The sequence below is a fragment of the Melanostigma gelatinosum genome (genome assembly GCF_949748355.1).
Source record: "Melanostigma gelatinosum genome assembly, chromosome: 19".
NCBI classification, from domain to species: domain Eukaryota; kingdom Metazoa; phylum Chordata; class Actinopteri; order Perciformes; family Zoarcidae; genus Melanostigma; species Melanostigma gelatinosum.
The window spans coordinates 10,334,452-10,350,551 of record NC_136652.1 but is presented as its reverse complement, the minus strand read 5'-3'; the positions used below and the strand labels follow the sequence as shown (position 1 = coordinate 10,350,551).

At 43.2% G+C, this 16,100-nt stretch overlaps 2 protein-coding genes across 3 annotated transcripts; one reads left to right on the top strand and one right to left on the bottom strand.

The window, feature by feature from the left end:
- Positions 1–15: 15 nt before the first annotated feature.
- LOC306793589 (protein max-like) lies at positions 16–8,801 on the bottom strand. 2 transcript variants are annotated; one of them, XM_079291254.1, is made up of 5 exons: positions 8,648–8,801; positions 8,335–8,361; positions 2,883–3,044; positions 2,087–2,210; positions 16–1,523 (listed from the first exon to the last, which is right to left on the bottom strand). In XM_079291254.1, the coding sequence occupies exons 1-5, from the start codon at positions 8,681–8,683 to the stop codon at positions 1,336–1,338; spliced, it is 537 nt and encodes a 178-aa protein (XP_079147380.1). In that variant the 5' UTR covers positions 8,684–8,801; the 3' UTR covers positions 16–1,335. The 2 variants fall into 2 exon arrangements, with proteins under 2 accessions (XP_079147380.1, XP_079147381.1); XM_079291255.1 differs by lacking the exon at positions 8,335–8,361.
- Positions 8,802–12,103: 3,302 nt separating this feature from the next.
- LOC306793515 (hepatic sodium/bile acid cotransporter-like) lies at positions 12,104–15,614 on the top strand (the record flags this gene model as incomplete). Its single annotated transcript, XM_079291156.1, has 7 exons — positions 12,104–12,322; positions 12,411–12,497; positions 12,721–12,833; positions 13,980–14,181; positions 14,454–14,632; positions 14,728–14,927; positions 15,553–15,614. 7 exons carry the CDS (start codon positions 12,104–12,106, stop codon positions 15,612–15,614), a joined length of 1,062 nt encoding a protein of 353 aa, XP_079147282.1.
- Positions 15,615–16,100: the final 486 nt, after the last annotated feature.

Here is a 16,100-nt window from a genome sequence, read left to right as displayed (position 1 = left end):
ACCACAAGGAGCACGTTAAAGGATAAAATAGTTTATTGTATAGTCTCATAGTAAAGGTAGGCCTCAACTTGCAAGACAATTGTTGGCAGTATGTACAACATACTTGTAATTTCCATGGAATGGAATCTGACAAACAGAACTATTACACTAATTATATCCTAAATAGAAATAAAATGGAAACCATATACATACACACGTTTCCTAGACACGCAAAATGCTTCCTTTTTTTCCTTGGAGGGGGGGGGGGAAGATTCAGCAACATTGATTTTTACCGTGTAAAGCACAACACATCGACAGGGAATTACTCCGATTCCTTGCACTGCAAACGACGGGAGCTACCTTTTGACATTTCATACCCTTAAGGAAACTATGAGAAATTGGCATTTCTCCATGACTCGTGAGATTACTACAAAATGCATAACATACTTTAGAACTTGAAAACATCCAATCAATGCTGTTTATAATATATAAAACGGAGATGCCTAATTTATTCAGCCACCTAGTCATTCACTACTTCAAGCTAGAGGACAAAATACGGTACAAGTTTAGGAATATTCTCCTTCAAAACATCAATTTCAACAAGAGTCCTGTTTTCTTTTTTTTAATCTTGTGATCACAACAACGTGTCGGGCAGAAAACATCTGCGATCCAGTGGGCCTGAGGTGGGCATCACTTTAACGTTCGCTTCAGAGCGGCGTCACATTCTTTAGTGGAAAAAAAGTAAGCTACAAATGTTTGACTTTAGTATTTTAAAAAGGTAAACTTCTCCGGGACAATTTATCTAGGCGTGTGTAAATTCGAAACTGATTTTTTTTAATCACGAACAAAATAAACAAAACATAAAACCCAAAATATATAATAAAGCAATGCTTGGGGTACGCCAGGAGCGCCCTCCGCCCAAAAAACAACCCGGGGAGGAGGAGCTGTATTGAGTGTACAAAAAAACGCATCATGTCCTAAAGTAGCCAAGCTGCCTCTTTTTGGGTTTGGGATTGTAGATGTTGTCGGGGGGAAAATACCTGATGGAGAACCAAGGAAAAGAGGAGATGGGGGGGGGGGGGGGGGGCCTGAAGCTCTCTACGTGGGTTGAAGCAGTCATCTTCCTCCCTCCTGTTCTTGGAGATCGGGTGGAATGGGAGACAATTGTGGCGGCGGTGTCGGGAGGTTAGCGGGGTCATGAGTCTCCGGTGTGAGCCCACCCACATGAGGAGGAGGGAGGACGGGGAGGGAGGAGGGGTAGATGAGCCTCGAGAGCTTTTGAAGGCTGCGTTTCCTCTCATCGCCCCTCCTTCATGCCCCGCCTCCTCCGACCAGGTGTTAACTGCCCCGCCCCCTCTAGCTGGCCTCCACGCGCAGCTTCTTCCTGTTGGGCGGCTCCTCGGCCTCCGACTCGGAGCTCGAGTCGGAGCCTCCGTCGAACGCCGACACGGCGCTGCCTTTGGGGTTGGTGTACAGGCTGCTGTCAGACGAGGAGTAGCTGGCCTGGAGCTGGGCGGAGCCTTTCACCTTCTCCAGAGCGCGGACTGCAGGGACACACAAGAACCCACGGGGAGGATTTCAAAACGAGTCAGTGACGAAATGCAGATAATCTGGGAATTCAAAATGGACATTGGGCGCGTTGTCCCATCCATTTGTGTTTAACGCACTTCTGCTGAGTGGGCAGAAACCTCCGTGGAGATTCTCTCTTCACGTCCACAACCATGAACTACTACTCGCCAAAATCAACAGTCCCGTCTAAACTTCAGCTTTGTCTCATGTTGTGGCGGCACAAACAACTTTGATGTTGAGATCGTGACACATGTTCGCAAACCAGCCACCCGCATGCTCTTTTATCACTACAATCACAACAAACTAAAACAAACATGGCACTGAAGCATTTCTATTCCCTCCTCGCCGGCTGGAGGAGGGTCAAATTTGATTTGCTAAAACTCAAAAACCTCTTCTGATGATGTTATCAGAGTCCCCATCGGCAGGCTACAAGTATTGAATCCTCACATCTGCCACACGCTAGCGCAGACGTTCTGCAAACAACACGTGTGGTATCATCGGTCTAACCCTAAACTGAAGAACAGAGAGACTTGGTTACCTTGCTGCTCCAGCAGAGCGTTCTGCCTCTTCAGGTCGTCGATGTCCTGCTGGTGCGTGTGATTTTTTCGCCTCATGTACTGGATGTACTCTGTCGCTTTGTCTAGGATCTGAGCTCGAGACGCCTGTTTGGCAGACAGCGGTTAGAGACACGCGTATACACAGTTCTCATCACGCATCTTTCATAAACATTCACGCTCCTATCGTTAAGCTGCAGACTGGAACAGCTGGAGAAGAAATGTCGTCTCTTAAACCCCCCCCCCTACTGAGTCAGTCATGAGCTGCTCTTTTAGGGGAAAATAACACAGCGTGTGCCCAGTTACTGAACCAGCTCTCCAAAACGCTCTCACTGTCAAAACAGGAAGAGAGCAACTAAATGTCCTCATAAGAACGCTGGCCCAAGCATTCAGACTGTCTTGCTGCTGCCAGTCTGCACTCGTCCACCATCTTTCCTCCTCCCAGTCCCTTCAACCATTTCTCACACACACACACACACACACACACACACACACACACACACACACACACACACACACACACACACACACACACACACACACACACACACACACACACACACACACACACACACACACACACACACACACACACACACACACACACACACACACACACACACAATGAAGGAAGTAAAGACATCTGCATCTCTGTATTAATCAAACAAGGAAAGAAAACATTAAAATGACATCACGACAGAAATGCACTCACCCATGCACAACATGTGCAGTACAGTTCATACTTCACCATTTAATAAAACGTGTCAAAAGTTCCCTTACATGAGAGCCGGAACATCGTGTGCCTGGAGGACTGGCAGGCTGAGCTTTCCCAACCTTCTCCCCCTGCAGGGCGGGGACAGAGTCCCGCAGGCTGTGAAAGCTGTCTTTGATGTGGTCCCTACGTTTGCGCTCCAGGGCATTGTGGTGCGCCCGTTTGTCTGCCTGCAATGACAAGAGCCACACGGCCTTTAGACGGACAGCAGAGCAGCGTGGGTAGAGGACAGCGGGGGTGTCACAGGTCCACCTACACAAACGACAACAACTGGCTCTGTAGTTTTCACTCTGTGTCGGCGGCAAACGTCACAAAAGATGTCACCAGGGACCCAGCTACGGGTCATTTTCATTATTGATTAATCTGCAGATTATTTTTCTTGATGAATTGCTTCATCCAATAGAAATACTGAGGAATGTCTGAACCCCAAAGTGACATCTTTATAATTGCTCGTTCTGTCCGACCATCGGTCCAAAAACCCAAAGATTTTATATTTACTATCAGAAAAAAGACAATTTACGATGACACGACGGAAGAACATACCGATCTAACCCTAATTGATTCTAGTTTATCAAAAACAAAAGCTCATCCTTAATGTGATGACTCTTGGTTGCCTTGTATTTTTACATTAATGTTGAGATTGAAGTTTTGAAGCCGTATACACGAATAACACGGGTTCTTGTGTTAGTAGTTGCTGGATGCTGTTATTTGGTAGAGACCTCCAGTCCACTACACAACAGAGGGGAAATAACTACCGTGGATCTGCTGGTTGTCGTCAGTAAATAGATTACAATTGAAATTTTAAAAACTAATTCATAAACTGCACCGTTACAGCAGCAGAAGCAGATTATTGATGAATCAACGTCTTCGGAGGATGTTAGCCGAAGAGGTCAACAAACGGACCTGCCGTATATTTTATGTTATCAGTCATTTTTAAATTGTCTCATTAAAAAAATCATTTTAAGATTGATTGAAAACGGACAAAGGAGGAAACCTAAAGTTTCAGAAACTAGCTGGCAAATAATCAGCTCTCTCCAACAAGACTGCACAATACAACAATGAAATATTGAGAGATTAATCCAACAATCTCACATCTGCCTCAAAATACATGTAATGACAGACAATTGTGTCATTAATATGCCACCATTTTTTTTTATTCACGTTAAGCGCAAGAGTTCACGGGAAAAACTAAATCCACAAACTGATCACATGCTCCTTGGCCCGACTGCACGTGCACCAAATACCGCTCAACTTTCATCACAACAAGTTGCTGTATTCTGTTGCCTTTTTGTCTTCTGACCCCCTCCTGAGCCTCCCCCCTCCTTCTATTTGACCCCCTCCAAGTTAAATATCATCCCCAATTGACACGCAGAGGCTCATAACAGCGCCTACCAGGCTCAACATTTCCACCACACACATTTGTATTGTAATTAGACTGTAAAGGCATAAGATGGCTGCCATAATCACATGACCAGAGGCAGCCGGCAGATCAGTTTGCTGCCTGTCGTTCAACCTGTTTTTAGGCCAAACCATCGCGGCCTCCAATCACGTCTGACTCTGGCCTGATCCACGCTGTCACCGGGTGGAGAGAAATCAAGCCCCGACGCCAAATCAAAGCCGGCACAAGCGCGACCGATCATCTCGCTTCGTACGCCAACAGAGCAAGGCCCAATTTTTAATACCAGCAATGAAACGGCACGGTGGTGTGGCCACGACACAGGAGAAGTCACGTGACCTGGCGTCATCTGACTCCTTTAGTCCAACGATCACAACAACAACAAAAAAAACAAAGTCGCAACAAAGTGAGACAACACGCAGGTTGAGACATGCCCGCAGTGTGTCATGTGTTTGGTGGGAAGGCCGGCGTGTTACGTGTGACTCAGCCACCAAACATCTGGAACAAATACAAGCTCCTATTTAGCAACTTAATGCAAGAAAACCAACTATCAGACTAGATGACGCGCATCTGAAACTGAAACCGAAATAAAAAAACAGCGTTATCAAAATTGACTGCGTGTAACTGACAACTCCCGGCTTGTGATTAGTTGGGCTGGCATAGTGACAGCTGCTCATGAGGCCTGTTGCACAAGAGCCACAACCCATCCAGGAGAGACCAGTCCACTAGAACCACGTGCCTCCTCCTCCTCCTCCTCGTGTCATACACAAAGCCACAGAGAGGACGAGGCTCCACTCCCTCCATTAACCCCGGCACAAACAAACGCATGACTGGTATTGATGGCATGTGCAATTACAAGTCTGGCTGCTATTGTGATGTGCATGGTGTCAGTTTAAGGGTTAGAAAGAACACGTGGCCGATTTCTGTATCTGAAGAACCACTGAAGACACTAAAGTATAATAATATACTGAATACACTTTAGACTTTGCTCCCAGCAGTACATTTTTAAGTAGTGTTGATCACATTCTGTGACACACACAAAACACTAAAGACGTATTTGAGCATGTGATCAGCTGGAAACCAAGACTTGTATTGACTCTTAAAACACACTTCTTACATCGAGCGCGGCACTTTATATCATTAATCTTCGTAATTAAGATCCAAGAACGTATTTAAGCACTCCCCTCTGGAGCTGCTCTGTGTGCAATTACTTTGCAGTCATGGACATTGAGTGCCCCGGGTGATTTAACGTGAACACCTAACAGACTTCTCCTGAATATCACTTCTTTGAATATTTTCTCGGTGAATCACCCAATAATCTGGAATAAAAATGTTCTACTAAGCGACAGCCACTTGCCATTTTAAATGTTCTTGTTTTTTTTTTTTTACAGAATTCAACTATTCTTGATGCAGTGTTTCCTGAGATGTTCATGGAGGAGGGTTCACACAGCAGATGACACACACGTGTGTGTGATAGGTGTGGCTGTCATGTAGGCCGTCATCTAAGACTGAATGGATTACAAGACTAGATGCATCCGGATCTGGGCGGATTATCACCTCTACTTAAAAATTGGGTTATATGGATAAAATGTTTCGTGATATATTTAATGATACACCAGCATATCAATACATAGGCTACATTCTCTGATGGACTAATGTACTAACCAGACAGGAGGAACGTCATTATATTAAAGAAATATATCAGAATACACGCTGAGAAGCAACGGTTTATAGACGCATGTCACCTAACTTCACTTCTGAACGACTTCAAACTGTACATATATATTCCAGACTGATGTAGCTTCTGTTTCATTGCATGAGAGGTTTATGAGCATCTCACTTTAGGATGAAGAACAAACAGGTTTACTGATATCAAACTACCTTCATAACTCCGGGTAATTGTACTACATGTTGCGGTGCCTTCTTAGCTACCTGGTATGAACTACGGGAGTTGTTAAGCACATCAGGCAGCCCGAAAAACAGGTGTCCAATTACCTAAGAACACCCATTATCAGCCATCATAAAACCGATAGCTTTAGCCAGCTGCCTGAGAGGACACGCCAGCCGAGCGGCTCCCTCCGTTCTATTCATACCTGACCACGACACTTTACATAACTGCTCCGGGTGGCGCAGCTTCCTGGATACCGATGTCCGTCTCACACGGTCCGCATGAACGCCGGGTGGAGAACGTGGAAAACCTTCCTTCACTAAAAACAACGTGGTAAACACCAATAAAGCAGAAGCTGCAGCGGGGCGAATGACACCACTGGTGTAAAAATAAAAGTAAAAAGATAGCATAAAATCAACAGCATGTTCTGTGAAGCTAGACTCCAAATAGAGCTGCAACAACAGCTGGTTTCATTTTTGATTCGATTATTTTAACACTTTAGTCTATAAAATGTCGGCTAATAGTGTAAAATGCCCTGAGAATCCACGGGGACATATTTAAATCTTGTTTTGTTCAACAAACAGTTAGGAAGCCTCAGGATATTAAACTTGCTGCAATGTCAACATTTGAGAATGAACCTGTGAATTGTAGACTGTTTTGTATTTAAACGATTATATAAACGGTTGCCTGTTCATGTTTTAGCTTTACAGGACATAAAGCAGTCTGTCAGTATCTTATCTCACAAACCCACCGTGTAACATTTTCAATATCTGCCACACCGTTAGTGCTCACAGATTTTATTTCAATGCTTGCCTCAATGATGCATCTTTTTTTATCGAAATTATCAAATTTGAAAAAAAGTGCCATTTTGAAATTACAAGAGCTGAAATTTAAATTATACCGCACAAAGCCAATTTACCAGTGTCTTAACAAGCTGCAGCAAGTGAAAGTTTAAGCTGGCCGCGTTTGAAGCTATTAAATATTTCCCCAAATAATTCAGCTCTATTTATATGCCTGCAGATTATAAAGCTCTTACAGGAGACATGCAGCGATGGAGGCAACTGTCTGAGTGACACAAACAGCCATCAGGAGATACATATTTTATAGCTTCTGTAATGATGGTAAGTGAACTGAAATCAGGTTTAGAGTTCCTCAAGTGGCTCTGTGATGACGCAAAAGCAACCACGATCACCAGCAGAAAAAAAAACTATTTCTATCTTAATATCGCGAATGTATATTCTAAAATGCAATCCTATTGATCCCTGAATGCCTTTCTGCACTCTAATGCTGGCAATGTGACTGGAGGTAAGTCGTCGTGTTGTGTGCATCAGTGGAGTCGTGCAGCAGGGTGGTGGTGGAGGAGGTGATGGTGTTTTTTTCCTCTAGCGCCAGTGTGCGATGCAGCTATACGTCATTCATTTAGGCTGCCAGCCCTTTAGTGGGCCTGTAGAGAGAAGATGGCTCTAATCACTGGCTGCAACACAGGAAAACATCCCGCAGCACCTCCTTCCTGACACGGAGGCTTGTCCGAGATGCAGGCGCGGCTACACGCAACAAGCACCCTCTGTTCATCGTCACCCTCATCGTGAATGCGGCACGGATGCAAAACGGTCTCTCTTTACGGAGATGACCTAGATGTGTAATTTGCAACAAAAAAAAAGAAAAAAAATGATCAGGAGTGGAACCCCCCCGTGGTGTGAGGTGAAGCACCGCGGGGGAAACGACTCGGAGAGACTAACCGACTGCCACCGCTCACAGAGAGATTTGTATTATAGCAGGGAAATAATAAACATGCTACAATAAAGGCTTTGTAGCGGGATAAACCTTCGGTCTAAATATAGACGTCGTGTCACAGTCTCCCTATGGCCGCGGACAGGCAGGATGGGGACACCCTGCAATGCACTACCGAGGTACAATCGCTACACGTAATTATATAAATGCACTGTAGTTCAATGCCACAGAAGATTACGTGCACGAATATTAATTTTAAAAATGTACTTGTGCCACAAGGCAGAAATAAGTACGTTTGAGCGACATCAACCGCCACAGAATAACCGTATCGGTCGATTAAATACCGGACAAAATAAGCAGAATGTGATGGATAAATCAACTTTACAACAACAGTTAAACATTTCTCAAGATTGGAAGAAAAAAAGAATCCCCCAGCATTACGCACCACACAGTGATATCTCGGTGAGTCTTCCTGCAAAGAAACAGAACAAAAAGTACAATTGTAGCCACATTTGTCCAGCAAATCTTACTGCCTCGCTGAAGTCACTAGAAAGTTAAATTTAACAGGTTTATAATAACGCTCTGTGGCGAGAAAGGCTAGTGTTGCGTTTCAGTTAACAAGAAGCCCGATAAAAACACACTTATGAAGACAGAGGAGCTATCAGGCTTACTGGGAGCTAACGCTAGCGGAGCTAGTTCAGCTACATCGCCAGCTAGCTAAATAACATCCGTAAAAAGCTCAAAGTGGCCATACTCACGTCACTATCGACTTCGATATCATCGTTGTCACTCATTCTTCGATAAAATGGGCTAGTTTAAAGGGACGCGTGGCTAAAAAAACAACATGGATCAGTTTAGCACCGACCGGCGCTCTAACAGACTGCTAAATGCTCACGTTCTGTTTGGACAGAACCGAAGTGGACTCTCCACGTGACTACACTTCACACGCTCAGGTACCACTGCGCAACGCGGATGCGCAACATCCTGGGGGCGCGTGGGAAATGTAGTTTCTCGAGTTGTTTCTTCCGTCTATCATTTAAAAGATATGACATTTCTTAGTGATTTTTACAGTAGATTAATTTCAAAATAGAGATGGATTAAGCGATGAAGGGTTTTAACACTAGTACGTTCTTTAATATTATCAAAAGAGAAAGCAATGTTTATTCATAAACTACAATATCCAGGAGTCATTTAGCTTGCATGTAACGTCACAGCGTCTTTCCCTTCAGGGGCTTTCTGGGAATTGTCGTTGGTCATATTTGTATGCCAGAGAAGTTAAATAAGGCCATGGCTGAGACACGTGGATTTTAAGAATGCACTCAAGAAACACACACACACACACACACACACACACACTCATGTCCAAATACAACAGCCTGCAAATATGCACTAATCATGTGTTTTCTTTCTCTTACCACCTATAATTCAGGTCTATTTACTGATATTTCTTTCATTTTTCTTTATTTTTCAACCACAGTCCAAATCCATAGAGCTGTACTGCCACAATAACATGTGTTGATCTAAAACAGTTAGTCAATGAATTGATAAACCAATTTGCCAATATTTTGAAAATGTATCAATTATTTAACGGAGTTGTACCCCAAACCGGACAGTTGTTAGCTAATGTTTCAATACAATTCACTTACAATGTTGATAAAAATGATCGTGTAATGTTTTCAGTTGATTTAATGGTGTTAAACTGAAGTTAAACTTCGTACCTTTCAAACGAAATATTGTTGTAATTATTACAGTTAGCTTTGCCTTTACCAGAGTCGTTAAAACGATGCTAACACGGGTGAATTAGCCGTGCACTGCTCTTGGCCTGTGTGTGTGTACAGCCCTATTGCATCTTTTTTCATTATCCTCTGGTCTCACCAGTATGATAATAGTAGCTGTTGAACTGCAGGCCTGTTTACTTAGCAAGCTGTTTATACACCTGTTCCCATATTCCTCTGAGTTGCTGGAACGTTACCGCAAAGGGAGCTCAGACCACGGCAAGACTTGTTGTTGGATACTTTCTCTCTGCACATAAAGTACCTTGGGTGAGCATATAATCTAGTTTAAAATGCAGTTCTGTCAATTACAACACATGCAGTCCAGGCAAACAAATTCACAAGAATTTAACTTCCAAGTGTTTAATAAAAGTATCCGTTTCGCTTTCATAGAAATACAAACCGATGCGTTTAAGTGCCGTCACCATCACTGTTTTGTAATTGTATGACCGAAGGCTTTGATGAGGTGTAAACTACAATACTTCATCTATATATTTACAGTAAAACAGTACATTCTCAGGAAATAAAATGAGAGTTGCGAAAAGGACTTCTGCTACATTATTTCAAATACTTACTTGTGTGTAAGTTAAACCTCTTTTCATTTAGATTTTTGTGTAATCGTGCTGTTGGGATGTGGTGATGAACTTGACATAGATGTCATTTTGTATGTGGGAGATCTTAATTAATTGGATTGGATGTGTTTTGGTGTTTTTAGATTCGAAAGAAGTTTACCTGCCTTCAAGAACACGACTGTTTATGTGTTAGAACCAGTTTTACCAGTTTACTCAAACTATTCTTTATCCCATTGTTCAGTGGCGGGCCGTGCATTTTATACCTGGCCCTTCACTGCTGTTTTACCACCTAATAACCTCATGATGGCGCCACAGCTACGGTTATTTGTTCCTAGGGGTGTAACATCACGTATTCGTTTTAAACCGTTCGGTACAAGGCTTACAAACCGAACAATAATACTGGTGCATTTGGAAAATGCAGAAGAAATCCCAGTTTGGGGCTTAAGCGTCTCCTTTTATCCTTGATTTGATATTCTGAACACATGATTTTCATCCCACCCTTTTGTGTGTGCGTTTGTCTCCGGAAAGCACCAGACTTTTCCCTCTCGTGTGTATGAGTCACCTCTTACAGCAGAATTCCATGTCTCATGACTGTTTTTCCGACCCACACCCAAAAACATCTGTTCCTGACTCACTCGGTCTGCTGACACACTATGACACACTGTTTCCACATCTCAGCTCCGGTACACAGAACATTATTATAATCAGTTTTTACATTTGTTAAATCACTCTATGCATTAAACATTTGTTATATAATGATCATAAACCTTATCTTTCGAATACACTTTAACTATTGATTTCTGAGTATATGCTTCGTGCTTTTATATCCTGTCTTTGCCCTGAACGTGTATGCATGTATCCAAGGCGGCTTTCTCTGTGAGCTCAACTCTTCTTGACAAGGTCAATAACTCGGCTGTGCAGTACATCCGTGCGTTTCAGTTCCAGCAAGAGGTTCTTTTCAGTATTTCCCTATTCTTCTTAACTTTTTCAATGTGGAGCTCCGTTTCCCTGCGAACTTGTTCGTTGATCTGGAGATCCACTCGGGTCCTTTCAAACTTTTTTAAGAGCACCGTAGCTTGCAAGTGTCCCGCCGTACTTTGGTGTCGTGTAGCGGCTTTGCTCAGGCAGCTTAATGTCCTTCTTGAGAAAGGCGTTCCCAGTAACTCCGCCACTAAATCAGCTTCTCGTCCTTCCGCCATTTGATGTTAAAAAAACAAAGCAAAGTAAAAAAAACTAAAAATGCCATAATTTCTTCCATATCTTTCCACTTGAACTCTGACTGCTAACAACCTCAGTTCGGCTAGCAAGCACAAGTTTTCTTGTATTTTGTTCAAACTGATCTCCAGGAATAGGTGTGCAATTCTCCAGGAATAGGTGTGCAATTCTCCAGGAATAGGTGTGCAATTCTCACCTTCGGAACAGTCGAGAAGTCAGTTTGCAGTTGAGTGACACATTTATGAAGCTGTGGGGTTCTTATCTAAATGACCACAATGGTTGTAAGATTAAAAAGAACAGTTTAAGAGATTGGGCAGCACTTTCTATGTAGTTTATATCTATAATGCATTGTAATATCATGTGTTATAATCTGCTTATAGCACAGTATAATAGCATAATAGCATAAAAGCACTCACTCGCGTCGTAAGTATGTTTGTTTTGCATTATAGACGTGGCCGCCATAGAAAGTGCGTCTGAAAATGAACTTTGGTGACTCTTTTTATAAATGTGTTTCAAAGCATGAATTTAATAGTGAAAGTGAAAACTATGAAGAAATGTTAAAAGTCGTTGTGGCCACTGGATCTATTACGTCTCTGTGTAACTTTGTGTCCAACACATTGTGCTTTAAGATTACATCTCAACAAGCTGCTCCGACATGGAAGACTCCCTGGACGACACGTCGGATCTCTTCTCTCATCCAGATTTGTGGGAAAATCAAAGCTTCTTGTTCAACATGACGGCTGCCAACACAAGCTCTGTTTTCGAGGCCACCATGTCGCCGGTGATGAATAAAACCATCAACATACTCTTGCTAATCATCACTTTCATCACGATGGTTTCGATGGGATGCACCATGGAGTTGTCCAAGATGAAGGTGACTTCATCGATGTCCATCTGTTTATAGACAGGCTTTACCATCATGTTGAGATGTCTGTACTAAAGCATCTTTTCCTTCTTTCCAGCGTCACATAGTGAAACCTAAAGGGATGGCGATAGGATTGCTGGCACAGTATGGTGTCATGCCTCTAACAGCATTTTGCCTGGCTAAGGTTGGTGTTCCTTTTTAATAAAAAAATGTTTAAAAATGTATTTACTTTTTTTGTATTTTACAATACAATGTGTGAGGCCTCCTCCTTTCATTGCTGTTTTCTTTACTTCCACATATTTTCAGCCCAGGCATCACTATTACACATTGTTTTCAGTAACGGACACGGGCAACACAGTCAGGCATCCGATCGCTGTATGAATTCATGATGTCGTTTCACTCCGTAGGCCTTCCAGCAGACTGGAATCACGGCTGTGGTGGTTATGATCTGCGGCTGCTGTCCTGGAGGAGTCCTCTCCAACATCATGGCCCTGGCTCTGCAGGGAGACATGAACCTCAGGTGCACGCCAACAACCTGTCCAACAAATATGCTCCAAAACAATATAAACTGAGGTGACGTCGGTGGCTCCTGAACCTTTCGTGGGCTTAGTAGTACATCAAGTAGATTAAGTAAAAGTATAGCAATACCGCAGTGTAAAAATACTCAATCCAATGATATCACATCACTGCATTTTAAGTATTGATGCATTGATGTGTAAGCATGTGGCAGCTGGTAAGGGTGGGGTTAATGGTTTCATGTAGCTGCAGCAGTTCATGCTGGGTCAATCAGAGCAAACCCTGTAATTTAATAGTAGTACGTTGAATGAGTTGAATGACCTGCAAGACATCACCAGCCTGATCATAAAACTGTGATATTATCACAATAAGGTGTTGCCAAACCCCTTGTCAACCGCTGGGCCATTCACCCCATCAGACACCTTACTCATTGAGGACGACGCGTGTTGTTCAGGAAATGCCTGCTCTGATATCTGATGTGGATCTTACCTGCTCTACAGCTGTTCTGAAAGGACGGGCTTGATGCATTAATGAATCAGCCTTTTTTTTGTTTCAACTAACCAGCAGACAAATCAGAATCAACATGTTGTTACAGGGTAATTCTCAACATTTTACAGTGTTCATAGAGTGTAAAGGGGACTGCTGCATGTCGTTAAGCAGCTACAGGACAATACACTTTGTAAACCTTGCAAAAGCCTCACATGCACACCCTGGAGGCTTCAATGTGCACGACACCTCACATGTTTGGCAACACACTGTCAAGTTTGCTTCATCTCCAGGTGGTAGGACTCATTCCTGCAGCACTTTATTGAACTCTACTGTACTCCCTGTTAAATAGAATTACAGATGTGGGTTTTTTTAGGGACTTTTTTTTCCATGTTAGCTTCAAATCTGAGGTTCAACGTTTAATTCTTGACCCTGGAGTAGCTGTTCTTATCAAAAGCTCCAGATCAGCGTGTTGGTGACATTGTTTTCTCAAGAGTTGGTCAAGGGAGCATTTTAACCCACTTGGTGGGCCTGAAAAAAAGGTCATGGGTCACCAAACTAATAAGGAGTCAAAGATTTATACCACATTTCCTGGCAGTCTTGCTGTTTGCACGAGGTTGGGAGAGAGAAAGTTATCCCCCCCCCACCGTGTGTTTCCCCTCAGCATTTTGATGACGTCCTGCTCCACGTTGCTGGCTTTTGGCATGATGCCTCTGCTGCTCTACCTCTACTGTCAGGGCTTCAACCTGCAGAACGCCGTACCCTACGTCGAAATCACCATATCGCTGGTCATGATCCTCATACCCTGCGGCATCGGCATCCTCATCAACCACTACAGGCCGCAGTACACCAAGACCATCGCGAGGGTTAGTGCATACACACAACTTCTGCACCCTGTGTGTGGCACTCAGTCACAAGCCCATTGGCGAGCACTAGAGACATATATCTCAAAAACATCGTAAATGTATCATTTCACTGTCATATTTTGCACATTTTGTTAAATAAGCCACAGTGCTCAAGTCCATGGTGCTAAAGGAACATGTCACACAGTGTTTCCAAAAGCTGTGGATGTCTGTGGAGCAGTGTGTCACACGGGATTTTAATAAATCGAATGTGTCTCCTGTTCTGCTGTTCTCAGGTGGGCCTCACTTTCATGGTAATTGCTGTGTTGGGGACCGTCAGCCTTACCATCTTTTCAGTCGGAGGTGTAATCCTGACGGTGCTGTCTCCTCCCCTCATGGTCACCAGCGCTCTCATGCCCTTCATAGGCTACTCCTTCGGATACATCATCTCCTCGCTCTTCAGACTCAACCAATCGTGAGTCATTTGGTTGAAATATATTGTGACGGGTGGTGTTAACCATGTTAGAGAATAAAGAGCCTTCCTTTGTGTATCCGTGACTTACGAATCAGGGAGAGGAGGACCGTTTCGATGGAAACAGGCTGTCAGAACATCCAGGTGTGCGCCACCATTCTGAAACTGGCCTTTCCCACGGAGGTGATCGGCCCTTTGTTCCTGTTCCCCGGTGTCTACGGGGTCTTCCAGATTGTGGAGGCGGGGCTACTCATATTGCTGTTCAGGTGTCACCAAAGATTCACACTCAAAAAGAAAGGTGAGACTGATCACAGGCTTTTAACGGGTTCATTTAAAGGGATAATGTGAGCACCACACATAGTGGTTTCGTTTCATTCCAAGTTATTTCTGAGGGGAAAAAAATGCCATCTAGCATCCCCAATGTGAGGATTTGCTGAATTCCTCTGTTTTTAAACAATATAATTAGAATATATTTGGGTTTTGAACAGTTGGTCTGATAAATCGAGCAATTGTCACCTTGAGTTCTGAGAAACTTTCTTTTCAGACACCTTGGCACCACTGATTTGATAGACTAAAGGATTAATTGGTTGATTGAAAACACAACCCTATGAATAGATTTTACCTGAGTGAGTAACACAGACTGATGCAGGATGAAGTCATACCACTGTATTCATGGAGGTGGACAAAAGTCATCCAAAATATTACCTCTCTCAAGTTGATGTAGTGCAGTAAGAGGAATCATCTCAGAAACGTCTAACACCATTTAGTTCAGTCTAGTATTTTACCAGTTATTGACATGTTTGATACAATTATAATTTTTATATATTTAAAATGCGGAATCAATGCACCCGAGTCTGTTGTATTAGCGTAAAGCTAATGAAAATAGTTTGCATTAATAATCTGCTTGTCTGCCTGACCTACAGATAAATACCAGCCAGCCATCACTGAGGACCAGAAGAAAGAGGACCCTGAGGAGACTGTATGACGGATGCATCGTAATATAAGTTTTACTAATGTCAACACTTTCTGATCAACTACCGGTAAATGAAAATTTTCCCATCTCACTTGTTTATTTTCATCTGTTAAAGTGATAATGAACAAACTCAAAATGTACAAATAAACATTTCTGACATTTAGAAAAACAAATAGAAATCAGTGACACTATAGCCCCCCTTCTTTTCAATGACAGTAATAAGCCTTCCATTCATGGATTGTGTCATTGTCTTGATCTGTTGACAATCAACCACAGCCTCCCAGGCACTGTTCAGAGAGGTGGACTGTTTTCCTTCACCGTATATCTCTCGTAAGGGCCCACGAGTTCTCACTATGGTTTAGGTCAGGTGAGGACGGGGGCCATGTCATACTTTCATCTTTAAGGTCTTTACTGGCGCGCCACGCAGTGGAGTACTTTGATGCATGCCATGGAGCATTGTCCTGCATAAAAAAATCTGTCTTTTTCCTGTACCACTGC